Below are 24,771 nucleotides of genomic sequence, written 5' to 3'. Positions count from 1 at the left end.
TGGAAATGGAAAAAAGAACACATTGACACCGGTGTGTCAGACCCACCATACTTGCTCCGGACACTGCGAGAGGGCTGTACAAGCAATGATCACACGCACGGCACAGCGGACACACCAGGAACCGCGGTGTTGGCCGTCGAATGGCGCTAGCTGCGCAGCATTTGTGCACCGCTGCCGTCAGTGTCAGCCAGTTTGCCGTGGCATACGGAGCTCCATCGCAGTCTTTAACACTGGTAGCATGCCGCGACAGCGTGGACGTGAACCGTATGTGCAGTTGACGGACTTTGAGCGAGGGCATATAGTGGGCATGTGGGAGGCCGGGTGGACGTACCGCCGAATTGCTCAACACATGGGGCGTGAGGTCTCCACAGTACATCGATGTTGTCGCCAGTGGTCGGCGGAAGGTGCACGTGCCCGTCGACCTGGGACCGGACCGCAGCGACGCACGGATGCACGCCAAGACCGTAGGATCCTACGCAGTGCCGTAGGGGACCGCACCGCCACTTCCCAGCAAATTAGGGACACTGTTGCTCCTGGGGTATCGGCGAGGACCATTCGCAACCGTCTCCATGAAGCTGGGCTACGGTCCCGCACACCGTTAGGCCGTCTTCCGCTCACGCCCCAACATCGTGCAGCCCGCCTCCAGTGGTGTCGCGACAGGCGTGAATGGAGGGACGAATGGAGACGTGTCGTCTTCAGCGATGAGAGTCGCTTCTGCCTTGGTGCCAATGATGGTCGTATGCGTGTTTGGCGCCGTGCAGGTGAGCACCACAATCAGGACTGCATACGACCGAGGCACACAGGGCCAACACCCGGCATCATGGTGTGGGGAGCGATCTCCTACACTGGCCGTACACCACTGGTGATCGTCGAGGGGACACTGAATAGTGCACGGTACAGCCAAACCGTCATCGAACCCATCGTTCTACCATTCCTAGACCGGCAAGGGAACTTGCTGTTCCAACAGGACAATGCACGTCCGCATGTATCCCGTGCCACCCAACGTGCTCTAGAAGGTGTAAGTCAACTACCCTGGCCAGCAAGATCTCCGGATTTGTCCCCCATTGAGCATGTTTGGGACTGGATGAAGCGTCGTCTCATGCGGTCTGCACGTCCAGCACGAACGCTGGTCCAACTGAGGCGCCAGGTGGAAATGGCATGTCAAGCCGTTCCACAGGACTACATCCAGCATCTCTACAATCGTCTCCATGGGAGAATAGCAGCCTGCATTGCTGCGAAAGGTGGATATACACTGTACTAGTGCCGACATTGTGCATGCTCTATTGCCTATGTCTATGTGCCTGTGGTTCTGTCAGTGTGATCATGTGATGTATCTGACCCCAGGAATGTGTCAATAAAGTTTCCCCTTCCTGGGACAATGAATTCACGGTGTTCTTATTTCAATTTCCAGGAGTGTATTATGTTGGGCATCTGACCATCTTTGATGCTACCTGACACTGTCTTCATAACTTCTTTGCATAAAAAGTTTTAAATTTCTGAATCATTCTTTCATCAAGCAACTGTAGTTTTTAAATTACAATTTCACAAGGGAAAAAATGAAGTTTAATTTTATCTGGAGGTGGTGGCTCCTTGTTAATTCCCAACTGTCCATGAAAAGCAAGAATTTTTGCTTCTGGTTTTTTTTCCCTTTCTTTTTCCCCCTTATGTCACTCTTTATATAATTCTGCTGTCATCCATGTCTTTTTTATTGTAGCAGTACAATACAGGAAATGATATCTTATACTTGAAGTTGGAGCTGTAAGACTCAGGAACTCGTCTCATACCATTGAAAAATTTCGGTTTATCAACTTTTGCTATTAAGCAAGAGTTTCATTTCTGAGACCTGTCGATGTTAACTGTATGCAACAGCATTATTCTTTCTTTCCTCAGTTTTCCACAATGACATTTTTATTCTTTAAGAGTCAGTGTGTGATCAGGAAGACATGGGAGCTCATTGCCATCTCATCCCTTCATATGGTATGTTTTCAGCAAACTGCTCTTTGTTCTTCATGATTCTGGACAGCATGGATGATGGAATCTCAAAAGTTTTTGTTACTCCCTTTTCCTTTCACCACACATTTCACAGCCTCAGTACTCTGCTTCTTCTCTAAAAGAGTCAAATATTTGTATTTCCTTGAAGTAATTTTTCAAACTTGATTTATGCACTGCAATATATTGCACATTGTTGAGTAAACAAAGCAGTGTAGGGAAGAGTTGAATTACAAAACACATATGGGAACAATCAATGAAATTATTTTAATTACTGAGTGTTAGCTGCTGATATCAAATTACAGTGTGTTTGTGGGTGATCTGTCATAACAATCACTTCAATTTTGTTGTGTGTATTTCTTTAATTTATCAGTGATTTTTGTAGGGACTAGATGAATATTCAAATTTATCAAGGTTCAACTTAGCTAGAGTTGACATCTCTCCAAACTTATATACTTTCAGTTATCTGCAAGTAATTACCACGACTGCCAATTTGAGTAGGTAAGTACTAGTCATGGTTTGCTACCGGTACACATCATAGAAGTCACTAGCAATGCTTGCTTCAGCATCTTAATATATAACTTGACTTGTTCCACATACCTAAAGGCTCTCCTACATGATGGGATTGACAGAATGTGATGTGTTAAAGAATGAAAAGAGAATTTCCGGACTGAATGACAGTGGTTCAGTGGAGTTGCAATATGACATTTCTGTTCTCAAAGATGACTGTCCCTTGAATGGGATGATCTGTACCAGAAAGAACAAGTTTGTCATGGTAAATAGGTTCCTTCACTTTCAGAAGATGTCAGAGTTTAATTATGGATTATAATGTACAGATTAACAAATCACTCTGCTCACACATTGTGCTTATTTATAAACAATGGACAATCCAGGATGAAATGTGAAAAGGAAAGTTGCTATTCACCATATAGTGGAGATACTGAGTCGCAGATAGGCACAACAAAAAGACTGCCACAAATATAGCCTGAGACTGCAGCCTTGTGTGTGAGAGTTGCATCTGCATGAGTGACTGTGTATGTGTGTGTTTGTCATCTAATTTTGATGAAGGCTTTACTGGCCGAAAGCTATGTTTGTGACAGTCTTTTTGTTGTGCCTATCTGCAACACAGCATCTCTGCTACACAGTGAGTAGCATCTTTCTTTTCATAATATTGTGCATATTTACAAATTGTTATTGTAGTGGCTGTACTGAAAAACCTAATCTCAGAACCCTCTGACATAGATTTCTTGTCCTGATTTACACAGCCTGTAACTGAAACCTCACCAGTTGATGTAAATATGAAAATTGTGCTCTGGTAGCACAGTACTTTGATGTCATATGCTGTCCTCCACTGCATCATTACACTGATGTAGCTGACTTGTGTTATTTTGGTGTTGCTGATGCTATATGAGACATAACTATACTCCATAGACAGCAAAAATTATAGTTCATTGTGCTTAATACCTTAACATTTGACTCCTAAACAAAACATTTCACTGAAGATCTCACTTGTATTGACAATTTTGCTGTTTGTCTGATAACTCACCTGACCTGGAACTTCACATCCTGTAGACTCATAACCTGTTATCATGAATCAACCTCCTACTACAAAGGGGCCTAATTAACATTTGTTAAAGAATGTACACAACACTGCTGCAAATAGTGTTCAATCTCTGCATATTTATTGACACATAATATTCCCTTTCTGATGATCAGCTTTGTATAAGATGCAGGAGTCTCAATGTTTGGCCAGATTGGTAAGCTAAAGACATTAACAACGTTCAGGAGAGCTTCTGTGAAGTTTGGAAGGTAGGAGACGAGGTACTGGCAGAAGTAAAGCTGTGAGTACCGGGCGTGAGTCGTGCTTTGGTAGCTCAGTTGGTAGAGCACTTGCCCGCAAAAGGCAAAGGTCTCGAGTTCGAGTCTCGGTCGGGCACACAGTTTTAATCTGCCAGGAAGTTTCAACATTCACAAAGTTTACTGGTGGCAGATTAATGTATTAATTCTCAAAATGCTGATATGCTAAGTAGCTTTGCATTTCAAACACTCTAGTGTGGAACAACTGAGAAACATGCAAACAACCTTGCCTTGTTGAAGTCCCCATCAGATCACCGAAGTTCAGAAATGTCGGACATCACCAGTGCCTGGATGGAAAGGTATGCCACATGCTGTTGGCAGCTTTCTCCTTGTCTTCCCAGTGACAATGAGTAGGGGTGGTGGCTGGCAGTTTTCTCTTTGTCTTCCCACTGACAAGGGGGAGGGGTGATGGCATAAACTCCCAATCACTAGACTTTGTGCCAATGTCCTGGATTAAATTCCAATCCTCTTCACAGTGCCTCAAGGAATGTGAGGACATGTGACACGTCCAGCAGATTAGGACATTAAGCTTGATGGGCCCCTTGGTGATATTCGAGAGGAGTAGGCAGTGTGCCAGGAGAAGGTTTCACCCTCCTCCTTTTCTCATTACCATACAATGCAAGCATAACTCTACAATACATACACACCCTTTACTTATTTACGTCATTTAGCAGACACACTTAACACACAAGTCTCACGATTCCTGAAGGAAAGTTGCCAGTGTGCTCAAAGGATAGGAAAAAGTTTTGCAATTAGAAGACTGAACCTGCTCCTCAGGGTCTCCCAACCAAGCAAGCCATATGACATTACATTTTACTAAGAAACACATGATGTTTAAGTGCAAATTAACATAGTAGTCACCATTTCAATTACTGAATAATATAGTAAGTTCACATTATGATTCGTAAACTCTGATTTAATGACACATAGATTATTCATGAGTTCAGTGCCAAGCTCTGACTGACTGAGGCTTTGTCCACCATGCCTATTTATAGATGCTCATAAGACAGGAATCACAAAATGGGAAAATACACAGTTATTACATGTTAAATAATGACATAAAGCAGGAAAATTAAGAGAGACAAAGACACAGTAAAAAGTGACTTAAATTTAACTAATAGCTGTGTAATTAGGAAATGACCAAAGCAGCAGTACTATTTTGTGGGAGAGTAATATTAACAAAAAGAGGATTCCAAAAGTTTACAAGTAAAATCTCAAGAAAGTGAACTTGCTAATTTGAATAATTAACAAACTAACGAGTTATTTTAATGAAAGGAGATCGGGGACCATCAACGATGGACTGCCATCTGTGATAAATGTCTCCTATACTGAGATTGTGACTAACTAGTGTTTTTTTTCTTTTTGTAATGTGTAGCTTTACAAATTTTTATGATGTGCAGTTTGTTGTATTCTTTTTATACAGTGGTTTGTGTCCTTTTTTTTATTCTGCTGTAGGCCTTAAAGGCCCATAAATGCAATTAATGGTGATGAACTAGTTTAGATACTAATACCAAAACAGAATCAAATAAATAAAACAATAATATTGATGTCAGAAGTGGTATGAGAACAAGCAGGATACTCCCATCTTGCTCTGTTACAATTCTACAACAGCCATCTCCTTGCAACATTTAAAATGTAATAAAGTGGTAATCTTTTATTATGAATGTGTTGATACAATTCATCATCATAACTGTTTAATTTTTCTAAACTGGAATCATGTGTTGTTTGAAAAGGAGTGTTCTAGTTGCTGATGCAGAACTCATTAATAGATAATTGTAAACCATCAGTTGTTGTTTTTCAGCCCCCTCCTCCAACTTCTCCGCCACCACTGCCTCCACCACCAATCACATCGCATTATAGTGGAGATTCTTTAAGTGTGTGTGATGATGGTACCACTGCTACAGAAGCTGAAGATGAGGAAGAGCAACAAGGGTTACCAGCATTCCCACTTGATCAGCTACGTGTAATTGAAAGACTAGGTGTTGGGCAATATGGAGAGGTATATTATCTTCCTTTTTTGGTAATAGTCTAAATTACAGAAATGTGGCTGACTTTTACTTTAGATTGGTTACTTAAATAGGGTTTAAATTTAATTTACAATCTCTTTTCATACCATGACATGAAGTAACTAACAAAATATTGCATAGTCTCAAATATGTCTTTCCTATCCCCATACATATAACATCATTATTTTACACATACAAAATGTCATTTCTTATGCAAAGGAACCATCCTTGAACACAGTTAATTACCATTCCTTCACTTTAAGTACTGTACAGATATTACATATTATTACCATCCAATTTCCCCAAGTTGCTAGTTGATTAAGTACCATTTATGGAATGTTCTGTTGGTACTTGGAAAATGTAGGCACATTAAAGACTGAAACACACAATATTAATGTTCCACAACAATATTTAATGTATTTTTGTTCTGAAAGAGCTTTCAGCTTTCCAGGCCATCATCATACAACTTAAGACTGAACAGGCAGTCCACACAATATCAGTGAGAGCTTCTAACTATGCAAAGATTGTTATTTCCAAAGATATGTGATCATTTTTATGACTGTGTGTGTATCTGATAAACACAAATTGCAGTGCTTCAATATGACATGAGTACAAAAACAAGAAATATTCTGTAGTGATGTACTAAATGTTTTAGACTGTAAAAATATGAGTATAAATGCCTAAACCCAGTCACTGACTGGCATAAACAATTGAACTACACTAGTTACACAGTTATTGGTTAAAGTCTCTCCATTATAAACAATCTGATAAATTGTTATAAGCATCTCAATAAACATATATACACAAGGAAGGTATGAACAAATAAACCGTATATTACATTGCACTCAAAGATTAAAAGTATTTGAAAATAATGGCAAAAACAGTACACCACTGTGTATGGGCATCATCTATGTTGCATGGACAAAATTACTGGAGAATGTGATGAACAGGCACAAAAAAGGGGCAGAGGGGAGAAAGGATTTAATGGAACATTAGAAATGGAGAATAGTTGTGGTATTTACACTGAGTGTATGTCCTACGGTGAGAAAAATTGCAACTGGCTGCTACTACTTCAGCCAGGGTGAACAGTAGAACTGAATCTGTTAATTAAAGAGTTAAGTCAGGATTGTGTGAATGGTATTTATTGATAGCCAGAGTTTCCAGTAACATTAATTTTCTGCCTTTATTTACTCTACAGACAACGTAACATTTAATATCATAAAACGAGACTCATTCAGAGCAAGCTCAGCAAAGGTGACATCTTTCTTTTTCAGTCTCCAATTCCTTCTAAGTTCAGTCAGTGTAGTAGTTATAGCTCTACCTGATTGATCTACATATAGCTTGCCACACAAATTGCAGGAAGAAGGGTATAGAAGTGACTCACAAAAATACTGTCCAAATCATTTACATCTATTTGTTCTACAATCACAGAATATACTCTGAGCTCAAATGTAAAAAGGTATCTCAAACAGAATGACCTCCTCCATGTCAAGCATCATGGATTTCATAATTATACATCACATAAAATACAAATCACACTCCTCTCTCATTACATCCTGAAAGCTGTGGGTCAAAGTAATGAGGTGGATGCAGCATTTCTTGAATTCCAAAGACTATTTGCCTTGGAAGATTACCAGTGATTATTAATTGCAGTGTGGTTGTATGGTGCATCAAATGAAATTTGTCACTGGTTTGAGGGTTTCTCAGTGGGAAAAACACAGCACTCTTTCTTGGGTGGAGAATTATTGACAGATGTACGAGGCATGTTTTTTAAGTAAGTACCATTTTGAAATTAAAAAAAGATGCGCTAAGATATCTCAATAATTTTATTTTTACTTGAAAGCCTGTACCTTAATCTACACACTGACGCCATTACAGTCTGATTCTTCCTTGTTTACATTGTGTACTGAGTGTTTAAGATGCCTCCGATAATCGTGAGTCCCGCCAACTGTGAAGTGCAGACTGTTATAAGATTTGTTAGTGCTAAAGGCATAAAAGCGATCGATATTCATCGTGAGATCAGTGCAGTTTACAGAGAAAACATTATGAGTGAAGGAATGGTAAGAAAGTGGGTGAGAGCATTTAAAGATGGCCGCACAAATGTGCGTGATGAACAATGGAGTGGGCATCCTTCGGTCATTAATGAAAGCAAGCTTGGTGCAGGAAGTGGACAATAAGGTGAGAAAAAACAGACGCTTTACGATTTCCTCCTTGCAGGATGACTTTCCTAATTTTTCTCATAGTGTTTTGTATGGTGTTGTGACTGAGCACTTGAATTACCAAATATTGTGTGCACGTTGGGTACCAAAAATGTTGACGGATGTACACAAAACCAAATGTTTAGACAGTGCATTGACTTTCCTTGAGCGGTACCACAACGACGGTGATGATTTCTTAAGCCAAATTTTTACGGGCGATGAAACATGGGTGGCCTACGTCACACAAGAATCAAAGCAACAGTCCATCGGAGTTGAGCAAGGGCATTGTTTTGCTGCAAGACAATGCCCGTCTGCATGTGGTGAAACAGACCAAAGATCTCATCATATCTTTTCAATGGAAAACTCTATATCATCCCCCGTACAGCCCCAATCTTGCGCCCAGTGACTACCATCTGTTCCTGCACTTGAAGAAACACCTGGGCGGTCAGCATCTTCAAGACGATGACAAAGTCAAAACAGTGGTGAGTGGTTAACAAGTCAGGTGGCAGACTTGTATGAGGGGGGTATTCAAAAACTGGTACAACATTATGACAAGCGCCTCAGTATTGACAGAAATTATGTGGGAAATTAGAGTAAGGTACAGGCTTTCATGTAAAATTAAAATTATTGAGATATCTTAGCACGTCTATTTTTAATTTCAAAATGGTACTTACTTAAAAAACACACCTCCTAGAACTAACCTCAGGTGTTCCCCAAGGATGTGTGTTGGGACAATTATTGTTCTTATTGTATATTACTTGTCTGACAAACAATGTCAATAATAATTTCAGACATTTTGCAAATGATGTTATTATCTACAATGAAGAACTACTTGAAAACAATGCACAAATATCCAGTTAGATCTTGATCATAATTCAAAGTATGCAAACATAAGTACTTGCTTTAATGTTCTGAAATATGAAATTGTACACTTCACAAAATAATAATAATAATTGTAATAATAATAATAATAAAATAACAGGATACCCCAGTCAGAATTAGAAAACATCAAACAACAAGTACAAGAAATACTGGAACAAAATTATGTACAATCAGAAGAAGAAGAAAATACAGTAATGGACTCAAACATCCCAGAGCAAACAAACAAAGAACAACACGCATCAATTAAACAATCAGAGGAAAACGAAATCTTAAGACAGCCACCAGAACAAGCACAAATAGAACACGAAGTGACACGCATGTTTGATGTAGAAGAAAAATTTCAGCTGACATATATAGAATACAAAGACAAAAATACAGACATTAGACCATTCTTGCATAGACCACCAAATAACCCACAAGTCGAAACAACAATAACAACTATCAACACAATCATACACAACAAAATAAATGAAAACACAACTATGGAAGAGTTACAACTACTGGTTTATGTAGGAGCACTCACTACACTAAATATACACACTAGGCAGAGATCAGAACCAACCAACGCACAGAAGAAACCCACAAAACCAGCATGGCAACACAGGCTACAAATCAGAATAGAAAAAGTGAGAAAAGACATCGGACAGCTAACACAATTTATAAGAAATGAAATATCAGACAAAAAACGAAAAAGGTTAGGTAAAATCTCACAAGAAGAAGCAATAGAGCAATTAGATGAAAAGAAGCAGAAATTACAAGCATTGGCCAAACGACTTAGAAGATACAGAAAAAGTGAAAATAGAAGGAAACAAAACCAAACATTCAACACAAACCAAAAGAGATTTTACCAAACAATAGATAACACACACATTAAAATAGACAATCCACCAAGCATAACAGACATGGAACACTTCTGGAGCAACATATGGTCAAACCCGGTACAACATAACAGGCATGCACGGTGGATACAAGCAGAAACAGACACATTCAAGATGATACCACAAATGCCTGAAGTGATAATTTTGCAACATGAAGTCACCCGAGCAATTAATTCTACGCACAATTGGAAAGCCCCTGGAAATGATAAAATAGCAAATTTCTGGGTAAAGAAGTTCACCTCAACACATTCACATCTAACTAAATTATTTAACAGTTACATTGCAGACCCATACACATTCCCTGATACACTTACACATGGAATAAGCTATCTGAAACCTAAAGATCAAGCAGACACAGCAAGCCCAGCTAAATATCGCCCCATAACATGCCTACCAACAATCTACAAAATATTAACTTCAGTCATTACACAGAAATTAATGACACATACAACACAGAACAAAATTATAAATGAAGAAAAAAAAGGCTGCTGCAAAGGAGCACGAGGATGTAAAGAGCAACTGATAATAGATACAGAGGTGATGTATCAAGCTAAAACTAAACAAAGGTCGCTACACTATGTATACATTGATTACCAAAAAGCTTTTGATAGTGTACCCTACTCATGGTTACTACAGATATTGGAAATATACAAAGTAGATCCTAAATTGATACAGTTCCTAAACATAGTAATGAAAAACTGGAAAACCACACTTAATATCCAAACAAATTCAGATAATATCACATCACAGCCAATACAGATTAAGTGTGGAATATACCAAGGAGACTCATTAAGTCCTTTCTGGTTCTGTCTTGCTCTGAACCCACTATCCAACATGCTAAATAATACAAATTATGGATATAATATTACTGGAACATACCCACACAAAATCACACATTTGCTATACATGGATGATCTAAAACTACTGGTAGCAACCAATCAACAACTCAACCAATTACTAAAGATAACAGAAGTATTCAGCAATGATATAAATATGGCTTTTGGAACAGACAAATGTAAGAAAAATAGCATAGTCAAGGGAAAACACACTAAACAAGAAGATTACATATTGAATAACCACAGTGACTCCATAGAAGCGATGGAAAAAACAGATGCCTATAAATATCTAGGATACAGACAAAGAATAGGAATAGATAATACAAATATTAAAGAAGAACTGAAAGAAAAATATAGACAAAGACTAAAAAAAATACTGAAAACAGAATTGACAGCAAGAAACAAGACAAAAGCTATAAATACTTATGCTATACCAATATTGACCTACTCATTTGGAGTAGTGAAATGGAGTAACACAGACCTAGAAGCACTCAATACACTTACACGTTCACAATGCCACAAATATAGAATACATCACATACATTCAGCAACAGAAAGATTCACATTAAGCAGAAAGGTAGGAGGAAGGGGATTCATCGCCATAAAAAACCTACATTATGGACAGGTAGACAATTTAAGAAAATTCTTTCTAGAACGAGCAGAAACTAGCAAAATACACAAAGCAATCACTCATATAAATACATCGGCTACACCACTACAATTTCATAACCACTTCTACAACCCTTTAGATCACATAACATCAACAGATACGAAGAAAGTAAATTGGAAAAAGAAAACACTACATGGCAAGCACCCGTATCATCTAACACAGCCACACATCGATCAAGACGCATCCATCACATGGCTAAGAAAAGGCAATATATACAGTGAGATGGAAGGATTCATGATTGCAATACAGGATCAAACAATAAACACCAGATATTACAGCAAGCATATTATTAAAGATCCCAATACCATAACAGATAAATGCAGTCTTTGCAAACAACAAATAGAAACAGTAGATCACATCACAAGTGGATGTACAATACTAGCAAATACAGAATACCCCAGAAGACATGACAATGTAGCAAAAATAATACATCAACAACTTGCCATAAAACATAAACTAATAAAACAACATGGTCCCACATACAAGTATGCACCACAAAATGTACTGGAGAATGATGAATACAAATTATACTAGAACAGAACCATTATAACAGATAAAACAACACCACATAACAAACCTGACATCATACTCACCAATAAAAAGAAGAAATTAACACAACTAATCGAAATATCCATACCCAATACAACAAATATACAGAAGAAAACAGGAGAAAAAATTGAAAAATACATCCAACTGGCTGAGGAAGTCAAGGACATGTGGCATCAGGATAAAGTTGACATTATACCAATTATACTATCAACTACAGGAGTCATACCACACAATATCCACCAGTACATCAACGCAATACAGCTACATCCAAACTTATATAAACAACTGCAGAAATCTGTAATTATTGATATGTGTTCAATAACCCGAAAGTTCCTAAATACAATGTAACATATACCGTACAGTTAAAAGGAAGTCATGCTTGATGAAGGTCCGCATCACTTTCCATTTTTAACCAGACCTAAGGTCTGAGAAAAATAGAAATAATAATAACAAACAAAACATAGTACTTATAAATACCTGGATGTAACAGTTTGTGAAACTGAGCTTACAAACATTTGAACAAATATGCTAAATGTCCCATGAGAGCCTGGTTTCAACAACCAATATTAAGGAGGAATCTAGAAATATAGTACAGCCTCCTACCTAATGCAGCCTTGGGAACCACAAAGACTATATTAGACAAATTACAGTAATTCATTCCACACTACATACACAAAGGGAATTAGAAGAGACCCTAATATGTGATACAGTGGGAGTTACCCCTTGTCAAGCACTTAACAGTTGCGTACAGTGTAGAGAGATAGAGATAGATAGTTTTAGAGAGAGAGAGAGCCTTAAAATGTTTTCCCTTGATTTTCCCAAAATATTATACTTTCAGACAACAGATAACAGCAAAATACATCAGCTTACAGATTTCTGTGTCCCTCAAGTTGGTATTTTTTCATATCATGATTCATTATGGTACCATGAGTCCTAAAAACAGCATATTTGTTCATTCATTACTTTCATGTTTGTCACACCTAATACATTGGTAGCTGCCCTAGTTCTGGCTTCTCAAAAGTCACCACCTGCTCTAGCACCATTATGGAAATATTTTACCTCAGTAAAGTTAGTTACCTGAATAAAACCAGCACACAGGTTTCTGAAAAATTGTGTTCTAATACCCAGGAACTAATCTCTTCTGTAATGGATGCTTACATCCCTTTACAGATGTATCTTAACAGCAGAACCCTTTTTTCTGTGCTATTTGCTGCAATAAGGCTACAGAATTTCTTCTATCCCCTCATGCTCTACTCTCCTGTACACACACGTGATATACAGAAAGTTTCACCTAGATCAAGTGACAAGGCAAATGCATTGACCGGAAAAAAAAGGGCATGATTGGATTTCAATGTAACTTTGTACACATATCTAAAAACAAAGATGATGTGACTGACGAGGGCTGTTTGGTTGAATCTGGGAGTGAGGCTGAAGGTGAGGCCTCTGTCCTATCCAAAGGCCTCACCTTCAGCCCCACTCCCAGTTTCAACCAAACAGCCCTCGTCAGTCACATCATCTTTGTTTTTAGATATATTTTTCCCACGTGGAATGTTTCCCTCTATTATATTCACTTTGTACACATATATACCATTGGCGTTTATGTAGATGAAGAGAGTAGCAATTCTCTGTGGCAGATAGAGTGGACACCAGGATGCATTTGTGTTGTTTGTGTTTACTGTTGTTACTATGCATGGTAGCGTACATAAGGGACATGAGCAGCATCAGATATTGAGTGACAACTGTGAACGACATTGAGATGGTGCATGCTCATGTCAGTGTTATCAGCACCTGACAGGGTTTGAAAGGGCCTCATTGTCGGTCTCCATTTGGATGACTGGTTGAATTGTGCACTATCCAGATTTGTCAGTCATTCAGATGGTGGACTGCATGGGAACATAACGGTAGGTGTACTTGTTAAGATTCTGGTCTACTGCATCTGATCGCCACAAGGGAAGATTCCCGTATTGAGCACCAAGTACATTGTGACCCCATCACCTCTATGCCTGCCATCTGAGAACAAGTATTGGTGTCCCTGCAATGTCCCTTCACCACTGGTTGAAGACTATCAGCAAGCCTTGCAGCAGTCAGACTAAGAGAATTACTGTCCCATTTGTAGGTTGCTGTTAGCACCACAAAAAATACATTTGCATTTGGAGTGCCAGGACTGTTGTGTTGTGTGGCCCTTTACTGCCCCCAGATGACCATCATCAAGAAGTATGGTGATGACCTGTGGAAGCTCCCATTCTTGTAATGTCTTGAAGAGGCACAGTGGTGTTCCTCCTGGTGTCATGATGTGGGGAGGCATTGGATGTGACTTGAGGTCATAGCTAGTAGTAGTGGTTGAGGGAACTCTTATGGCACAATGGTATGTCTTGAACACCATGCATCCTCATGTGTTAGCTCTCATGAGTCACTTGTCAACAGGACAATGCTGGGCCACACATTGTTCATGTCTCTGTAAACTATCTGCATGATTTTGAGACATTCCTGTGGCCAGCAAGATCACCAAATCAATCCCTGACAGAGTATACATAAGACCAGCTTGGACATCAGAGACACTTATGTTTGAACCCCAGTGCCGTTATTGAGCATATGAAACCTTAACTCATGAGGTGTCCTTTTTCTAACATATACCATGAGGTGCGGCCTCTGAGACACCTATGTCTGAACTGAGATTTATGGGGTAAATCATTTGACATTTTTAATTTAAGTTATATGACATTAATGTTACATTTATTTAAGTGTTGTTTAAATAATCTTTGTTGATTTTGGTGCACTAAATAAAGCCTGTGGTATTTTATTTCCCATCACACAAAATTACATTCTTTTGTGCATTTTTAAATAGTCCACATAAGTGAAATGAATTACATTCTGATAAATTATAGTAGCTCTATAGCAAGTGAATTTTCACATAAAACTGAATACCACATTTTGAACATGCACTTAAAAATAGCACTTGGTAGGGACAAAAATAAAACCTGCAAGGTTGACATTCAGCTTTGGGTTCCACATATTCCTCTATCAGCACTTTGAACACAATTGATTTTGACTAACACTAAGTACTTTATTGATGAAACAGAGAGGTCCCCATCACAATTGTCCTGAAGTTGTTCCTCTGAATGGCCCTCCACTAGCACAGTTGTGACCACTGTCTTGTAAAATTGTCATCTTTTTTGTCTGTTCCTTGCTCTCTATCATAAGCATCTTACTCCAACCATCAACTAACAATTTTATCAAACCTAGGATCATTAAAACTAACACTTCCCTGCAAATACATTTTGTACTCTACATAAGAAAATTGGTACGTATTTTATGAGGTGCGATCTAGGAGACACCAATACATGTGATTAACACATGACAGCAACAAACAAAGAAGGCAATAGTGCATCCAAAAACAAAACATTGCACAATTGGCAGTTAAACAAGGGAAGGAGGGAGTACAGAAGCATTTTGCAAAAACTGACTTTGAATAATGACTCTGAAAACTTTCACGCGGTCTGAGAGACCACACCTCGTAAGTTAAGGGTTAAGAACCAATTTCAGCAGTTGTGGCCTCACAAAAAGATGCAATGGCTTTATGACACCCTTCCCAATCAAATCACTGCATGCATGCGAGCCAGAGGGGTTGCAGTGTCATACTTGCAGGCTCATACTGCCAAAAGGTTTTGTAAATTTGACTCAATTTTGTAATCACTGAAATAACATCAGACACCCTCTAAACGCATGAAGTTCTATTTTGTTTCCTTCTCCCCTCTGAGTGTTTCACTTTTTGTTGATTAGCTAAAGTATGAGTATGAAAAAAGTTCTATCTTTCGTGAAACATTTGTTTGTCATAGTTTTTCAGTGGCCATTCTGTTTTTCTTCTCTTTAGCTTGTATAATTTAAATTTCATATTGTCTATCACTATTCTAACAAATTGCCACTTTCTGTTTAGCATTGCACTTCAATGGAAGAGTTAGACTAAGCAGCCCATTAAAGCTGCCACAATGAAACCATAGTCTACAATTTCACAAACATTCCCAATTTAATTACTCATAAATGTTTCAGCTAAATACTTTGATATTCTTTGTACTGGCACATAGAATGTCACTGTACACTCATTTTCAGTGTACAGCTGGATGTACTTGAGGTTACTAAGTGATGTTTCAAGAGGATACTCTGCTGTTATCTGCAGATGATTTATCAAAACTGGTTACTGAAAAATCACAGCCAGTTGAAGTTTTGTCATTTTGTCACCACAGTTTCATGATACAAACATAAAAAAAAGTTTTGCATCACCTCAGTTCCGAGAGTTCTGGAACCTGTACAGAAAATTGGAATAGAGATCAACACAAACATCATTTCTGCCCTTTTTATTGCTCATGAAAACCATATATTGCATGTTGTACCACCATACAGCAAGATGTTGAGAGGTGGTGGACCAGATTGCTGTGCACACCAGTACCTGTAATACGCAGTAGCACGTCATCTTGCATTGATGTGTGCCTGTATTCATCGTGGCATACTATCCACAAGTTCATCAAGGCACTGTCAGTCCAGATTGTTCCACTCCTCAACGGTGATTCAGCGTAGATCTCTCAGCCTGGTTGGTGGGTCACATCATCCATAAACGGCCCTTTTCAGTCTGTCCCAGGCATGTTCGATAGGGTTCATGTCTGGAGAACATGCTGGCCACTGTAGTCGAGCGAAGTCATTATCCTGAAGGAAGTCATTCACAAGATGTGCATGATGGAGGGTACAAATTGTCATCCATGAAGATGAATGCCTCACCAATATGCTGCCAATATGGCTGCACTATCGGTCGCAGGATGGCCTTCATGTCTCATACAGCCATTACTGCGCCTTCCATGACCACCAGCAGCATACGTCACCCCCACATAATGCCACTCCAAAACAGCAGGGAACCTCCACCTTGCTGCACTTGCTGGACAGTGTGTCTAAGGCGTTCATCCTGACTGGGTTGCCTTGAAACAAGTCTCCGACAATTGTCTGGTTGAAGGCATATGGGACACTCTTCGGTGAAGAGAACATGATGCCAATCCTGAGCGGTCCATTTGGCATGTTGTTGAGCCCATCTGTATGGTGCTGCATGGTATCGTGCTTGCAAAGATAGACCTCGCCATGGACATCAGGAGTGAAGTTGCACATCATGCAGCCTATTGCGCACAGTTTGAGTTGTAAAACAATGTCCTATGGCTGCATGAAAAGCATTAGTCAACGTGGTGGAGTTGTTGTCAGGGTTCCTCCGAGCCATAATCTGTAGGTAGTGGTCATCCACTGCAGTAGTAGCCCTTGGGCAGCCTGAGCGAGGCATGTCATTGACAGTTCCTGCCTCTCTGTATCTCCTCCACATCCAAACAACATCGTTTTGGTTCACTCTGTGACGTCTGGACACTACCCTTGTTCAGAGCCCTTCCTGGCACAAAGTAACAATGTGGACATGATCGAACCGTGTTATTCACCGTCTAGGCATGGTTGAACTACAGACAACATGAGCCGCATACCTCCACCTTGGTGGAATGACTGGAACTGATTGGCAGTTGGACGCCCTCTGTCTAATAGGTGCTGCTCATGCATGGTTGTTTACATCTTTGGGCAAGTCTAAACAGTCAAAGGGACTGTGTCTGTGATACAACATCCACAGTCAACTTCTGTCTTCAGGAGTTCTGGGAAGTGGGGTGATGCAAAACTTTTTTTGATGTGTGTAATAATAAGTAGTGTGACAGAATTGTTCACTGATAGGTCTCATTACTGAAGTCTCCTCATTAACAGAGCAGATCACCAATTTCAGTAAGACATAATTCACACTGCACAGCCCAAATAGAAAGGTACCTGCAACAGAATTCCATTGCTGTTGTAATTCTTGTCATGTCCTGTAGCTATGCAATGTTTTCCCCCTTCAAAATGACTAGTGGCTCCACATGTCTTTCATCAATTATGCACATATTGCTGCCTTGGTACCAGAAGTGTTTGATCATCATTAGTGTGTTTGATCATCATTAGTGTACAATTCATCCTCTGTTTCTCAGAAGAATTAGCAACACTGGGGACCCGAGATGTTGAACTTGCTCATTTTGCTATGGAGATGATATTTTCTACCTTTTTTTATCTGTCAATAATTTTATTCATTAGGCTAAAAGAATCACTGAGGTGAGATTAAAACTGGTTAATGATAATCAAAGACTAGAGGAATACTTTTTGTTAGAACATACGTAGCCTTTCCAACACTTGAGTTGGTGTACTTACACAATCAGAGGAAAATGTGTAAAAGAACTGTGGCAGCTTAAAAAGTATCAGTCACTGCCAATTTTTCAATGCTACAGAATTTGGTTTCTCTAAAAGCGAGACTCGAACAATAGGATGTAAATCACCCCTCAGAAAGTGCACCACTATGTTGAGACTAAAAAATAGGGTATCTGCCATTCCTTTGAGTCTGTACAAAACAGGTAGCAATATGATTTCATCTAAACAATTGCCTCGTAAATAGGAACATAGATTTCTAACTAAACAAATTATGAGATTATAAAGTGCTGCTAAGATCCACCAATGGTGCTGTCCTTGCACATACATACATGGTGATTATGAACTTCTTCCCTGTGCAAACAACTCTTGACCACCACACAACACAACTCAAGAAGTAGATGAATTTGGAAGACATAAGAAAATTCACTGCTGGCTTTTAAAATTTCTATGTCAGGAAGGACAGAAAGCAATAAAATTTTATCTCTTGCACATATATATTATAGCAGGAAGAATACATATGAAATTTATTGGTTATTAGAGGGTATACAGAATGTGAAATATTGTACAAATACCTGACACCTCTGGCAGCAACAATGGCTTAAACACAGGTAGGCATGAAGTAAAATTGGGCTTGAATGACAGATACAGGTCAACTTTAAGCCCATTCATCAGCCTCAGTGCTTGGTGAGTGGTGGAATAACAGTCTCTCAGCAAACTGCATGCTTTGAATGAGTGAGAGATTTCAAGAATGTCCTGGTTAGGGTAACAGTCAAACATTCTCTGTATCAAAGTAGGTCAGGATAGTGTGGGCAGTATGTGGTCTTACATTATCTTGTTGATAAAAAATGTCATGGAGACACCAGAAATAGGGCACAGCCACCTGGCTTAAGGCCTCAGAAATGTAAAGGCTGCTACCCAAGTAATCAGCTGCGTCAACCAGACATTATCGTGTTGTGTGCCTAATGGCACCCATACAATGACAATAAGAGCTGGCACCATACCACTAGACAAGTGGGGTTGTTGAGAGCCTATTTGGTATGGAGTAGGGTATGACAGTCATCACATCCCAACCAATGCGAGCAAGAATGTTGTGGAATGGTAAACAGCAGTCTTAACAGGCCATGATCCTGTTGTTGTTGAATTTTGTTTGTTGTGTGCTGCCTTCCTTGTGCTGCAATTTCTGTGACCAGAAGTGTATATGGAGAAAAGTAGATACAGCCACAGTCAAATTATTGCGCAGCAGATACAGTTGTCTCACTTGCATCGTTTTGATACTTCACACGTTTAAGTTTAATTAAACTCATTGTATAGAATTGCAGGGCACTACATAATACAAATCATATAACTTTCCACTTTGCATCAACAAACAGCATTAAAATAGTCACAGATGCCTGATAAAACACATACTGTGAAGGTACAGAACTGACAGTCATACATTTGTTTTGAAATGCAGGGAGCAAAGGCTATTAGACTATCACTATGTAGTATGACATAAATGTACACAATGGTTTTCATCCATTGTGTGTGTGATGTATATGTCTGTGGAAACCTTGAATGAAACAGCTGGTCAAAGCCAGAAACATTGAATTCCTAAAAACCTACTTCAAACCTGGAGTTGCTAATTCCAAGTGAAAGCCGTGATAGTCCCTGTGGAATGGCCTAACCAATTCATATTCTGGTTTTTAAAACTGAGCCTGTTTAAAGTCTGTAATGATTTCACAATTGCATGACTTAAGAAGCACAATTGTTGTTCTTTTTCTATAAGAAAAACAAGACTATTTCTTGATTTAAGACCATACCTTATAATCAAACACTAACTGAAAAACTGAACACGGCATTTGTGTCAAAGAAAGATAAAGAATTCCTTAGCATTTTCCCTCTATCTACAGAGGTTCATATTTCTTATAACAGTGTACATATGTTATATTTCAGGGGAAGTGCTGGTAAAATAAGTAGTAAATAATATTAGAAATAATTAACACAAGATGAACATGTAAAAAAAAATTAGATATGTTTTTAACAACTAAATAAGAATTTAACAGGGCAAATCTCTTATAAAACCTGTTTGATTTCAGATAAACTTATGTACAACAAGCAGATATCCAGAGGACATCAATTCTGACTGTTCTGACTATGATCTTGTAGCTGTGAAGATTTTGAGACAAGGTGCATCAGAATCAAAACGGTATGCTTACTCAGTTCCATTCTCTTTATTGTTTTTCTTATGTTAATATTCTAACTTTCATTTATTCATTCACACTTCATATTGCATCAATACCATCAAGAAGCAGCAACTGCAAGCTGCTTGTGTGAAATATACTAACAACCTGTTAAAATTAGTGCTAATCTATTAAAATAAACCAACAAACAAACACCGTCCAAATGGGTCTTGAAGGCCCAATGGTAATGTCCAGCCACTGTGTCACCCTCAGCCCTTAGACGTCACCTGATGCAGATACGGACGGTGCTCATGGTCAGCACAGCACTCTCCTGGCCGTTATCAGTTTTTGTGATTGGTGTCACTACCTCTCAATTAAGTAGCTCCTCAACTAATCTCACAAGAGCTGAGTGCACCCTGCCACTTACCTACAGCACTCGGCAGATGCTGTTGGTGGCCCATCCAAGTTCTAGCCAAGCCCGACAGTGCTTAACTTTGATGATCCGATGGAAACCAATGTTACCACTGCGGCAAGGGCATTGGCATGTGCTAGTCTATTCTCATTGAAAATTATGGAAATTACTTCTTGATTACATTTACAAATTAAGTATAATTATATTAGGAGAAAATCAGATTCCTTATCAGGAGCCTCTGTACTTTCTCTTACACTACTCAGCTGCTGTTTTTAACTAACATTTCAAACTAAGCATAAATATAATGCAGCACAGAACACTGTTAGCTCTCTGTGCACTGAGAAAGTTAAAAACTTAAGATGAACGTAATTTTAAATTTTTCATACCTGAATCCCATTATTCTCATAATTTATGGAGTAGTGGCTAATAAGGCATTCTTTCCTTAAGTTTTTAATGCTTGGAGATTTTCAGTTCCATGCCTGATGTCTGCCGGAGTGTGGCATCAAAACGTACATTTCCCTTCTTAAACCTAGACAGACAACCCTCTGAGTTGCATGCTGTCCTTTTGCTATTAATATTTTTGGCTGACACCTTAAAATTTTTGGGTTCACAATAAAAGACTAAGTTAATTTAGTGTCAGCCACAGTGCCTTTCTCTGATTTTTCAAGTTATAAAAGGAGATTTCTGAACTGGCATTGGAGAGTGCACGTAACGTTATGGCTTACATTACACAGGCTAACGAAAATTTTTTTTTGAGAAACGTTTTTTACATTCATAGCTAATCTTCATAGATTTTTATGAGCTGAATCCAAATGTAGCCTTAGTTTTTTTGTATCACCCATAGTTTTCAAGCAATATGCTTTTTATTATATAGTATAAAAATCCTATGCTATACGGTAAACGGGGAAATTAATGAAATGCTTTGTTGCAATATAAGCATGGTTTGTATTTACAGTAAGCTACTTAAAACAATGATATGTGCTAACAGAGGTTTTATGTGTCAGCTGGAATTGGTTTGTATTTTCTTTCTCTTTTAGCACTGAAGCTTCTTATGTAGCTTTCTCTAAGATGAGTCGCTTGATGAACTTCTCGGTGAAGTGACCAATAGTAGTCCCCCATGATGGTGGTGTTCCAGCGGCCTTGGTAGCATTTTTCCATCACTTTAATGTGCTGGTGAAAATGCTCACCTTGCTCCTCTTTAACATCTCCCATATTGTCTGGGAAGTAATCAAGGTGATTGTTCAAAAAGTGAACTTTCAGGCTCATAAAACATCCTAAAGTTTTAAACTTCTTTAACATTGTAGCTATAATAGAAACATATTTTGGTTCTTTTTCATGTCCTAAGAAGTTTGTAATGACTTGCTTGAATGATACCCATGCTTCTTTCTCATTTAAGGTCATTGTGGATTAGATTAGATTAGATTTACTTTCATTCCAATTGATCTGTAGTGAGGAGGTCCTCCAGGATGTAGAAAATGTCAGAAAAACAACAATACATGACAAATATTTACAACTCAAACAAATAAGCTAATGTACCATTCCACAGGTCCCAAGTGGCATGGTCGTCATTTTTTAATGAACGCTATATGAAAGAATCATTTTACAAATACTAATGCACTGAATTTTAAAAAAAAAAGTTTTTTATTTATAAGGTAATAAACGTGTAACATTACTGCACTGAACTGGTGCAGAAGTTATATATATATATATATATATATATATATATATATATATATATATATATATATATATATATATAAAAAGAAAGATGATGAAACTTACCAAACAAAAGCGCTGGCAGGTCGACAGACACACAAACAAACACAAACATACACACAAAATTCTAGCTTTCGCAACCAATGGTTGCCTCGTCAGGAAAGAGGGAAGGAGAAGGAAAGACAAAAGGATATGGGTTTTAAGGGAGAGGGTAAGGAGTCATTCCAATCCCGGGAGCGGAAAGACTTACCTTAGGGGGAAAAAAGGACACGTATACACTCGCACACACACACATATGTATGTGTGGATGGATATGTGTGTGTGTGCGAGTGTATACCTGTCCTTTTTTCCCCCTAAGGTAAGTCTTTCCGCTCCCGGGATTGGAATGACTCCTTACCCTCTCCCTTAAAACCCATATCCTTTTGTCTTTCCTTCTCCTTCCCTCTTTCCTGACGAGGCAACCATTAGTTGCGAAAGCTAGAATTTTGTGTGTATGTTTGTGTTTGTTTGTGTGTCTGTCGACCTGCCAGCGCTTTTGTTTGGTAAGTTTCATCATCTTTCTTTTTAGATATATTTTTCCCACGTGGAATGTTTCCCTCTATTATATATATATATATATATATATATATATATATATATATATATATAAAACAAAGATGATGTGACTTACCAAATGAAAGTGCTGGCAGGTCGACAGATGCACAAACAAACACAAACATACACACAAAATTCAAGCTTTCGCAACAAACTGTTGCCTCATCAGGAAAAAGGGAAGGAGAGGGAAAGACGAAAGGATGTGGGTTTTAAGGGAGAGGGTAAGGAGTCATTCCAATCCCGGGAGCGGAAAGACTTACCTTAGGGGGAAAAAGGGATGGGTATACACTCGCACACACACACACACACACACATATCCATCCACACATATACAGACACAAGCAGACATTTGTAAAGGCAAAGAGTTTGGGCAGAGATGTCAGTCGAGCGCATCCCGCAACTACCCTCCCGACCTCGTACAGAAGCAAATACCAGAGCCACTTCCTCATCTCCTCAAACCCAGAACCTCCCACAGAAGAACCCCAAAAGTGCCCCACTTGTGACAGGATACTTTCCGGGACTGGATCAGATTCTGAATGTGGCTCTCCAGCGGGGATATGACTTCCTCAAATCCTGCCCTGAAATGAGATCCATCCTTCATGAAATCCTTCCCATTCCACCAAGAGTGTCTTTCCACCGTCCACCTAACCTTCGTAACCTCTTAGTTCATCCCTATGAAATCCCCAAACCAACTTCCCTACTCTCTGGCTCCTACCCTTGTAACCACCCACGGTGTAAAACCTGCCCCATGCACCCTCCCACCACCACCTACTCCAGTCCTGTAACCCGGAAGGTGTACACGATCAAAGGCAGAGCCACGTGTGAAAGCACCCACGTGATTTACCAACTGATCTGCCTACACTGTGAAGCTTTCTATGTGGGAATGTCCAGCAACAAACTGTCCATTCGGATGAATGGACACAGGCAGACAGTGTTTGTTGGTAATGAGGATCACCCTGTGGCTAAACATGCCTTGGTGCACGGCCAGCACATCTTGGCACAGTGTTACACCGTCCGGGTTATCTGGATACTTCCCACTAACACCAACCTGTCAGAACTCCGGAGATGGGAACTTGCCCTTGAGTATATCCTCTCTTCTCGTTATCCGCCAGGCCTCAATCTCCGCTAATTTCAATTTGCCTCTGCTCATACCTCACCTGTCTTTCAACAACATCTTTGCCTCTGTACTTCCGCCTCGACTGACATCTCTGCCCAAACTCTTTGCCTTTACAAATGTCTGCTTGTGTCTGTGTATGTGCGGATGGATATGTGCGTGTGTGCGAGTGTATACCTGTCCTTTTTTCCCCCTAAGTTAAGTCTTTCCGCTCCCGGGATTGGAATGACTCCTTACCCTCTCCCTTAAAACCCACATCCTTTCGTCTTTCCCTCTCCTTCCCTCTTTCCTGATGAGGCAACAGTTTGTTGCGAAAGCTTGAATTTCATGTGTATGTTTGTGTTTGTTTGTGTGTCTATCGACCTGCCAGCACTTTCATTCGGTAAGTCACATCATCTGTGTTTATATATATACACACACACACAAATCAGTTGGTTCTACTGAGAAATTCATCAATGGAGTAGAAGGAGTTGGCCACCAATAAATCCTTTAGGTTTCTCTTAAACTGAATTTCAATTGGTTGTTAAGCATTTTATGGCTGTGGCAAGTTATTGAAAATGTGTGTTGCTGAATAATGCACACCTTTTTGTACAAGACTAAGTGACTTTAAATCCTTGTGAAGATTATTCTTATTTCTAGTATTGATTCTATGAATTGAACTGTTGGTT

At 39.1% G+C, this 24,771-nt stretch overlaps 1 protein-coding gene across 3 annotated transcripts in view; it reads left to right on the top strand.

The window, feature by feature from the left end:
- LOC124804854 (discoidin domain-containing receptor 2-like) overlaps nt 1-24,771 on the top strand; it is a 923,862-nt gene that overhangs the window by 819,596 nt on the left and 79,495 nt on the right. For all 3 annotated transcript variants that reach the window (XM_047240882.1, XM_047240630.1, XM_047265604.1), the window contains 2 exons: nt 5,648-5,845; nt 20,184-20,293. In XM_047240882.1, the coding sequence (XP_047096838.1) occupies nt 5,648-5,845; nt 20,184-20,293 (308 nt within the window). The remainder of the gene's footprint in view (nt 1-5,647; nt 5,846-20,183; nt 20,294-24,771) is intronic.

The sequence above is a fragment of the Schistocerca piceifrons genome, chromosome 1, assembly GCF_021461385.2.
Source record: "Schistocerca piceifrons isolate TAMUIC-IGC-003096 chromosome 1, iqSchPice1.1, whole genome shotgun sequence".
Classification (NCBI taxonomy): Eukaryota; Metazoa; Arthropoda; class Insecta; order Orthoptera; family Acrididae; genus Schistocerca; species Schistocerca piceifrons.
The sequence above is the reverse complement of the archived record's forward strand: the minus strand, read 5'-3'. Positions and strand labels throughout refer to the sequence as shown.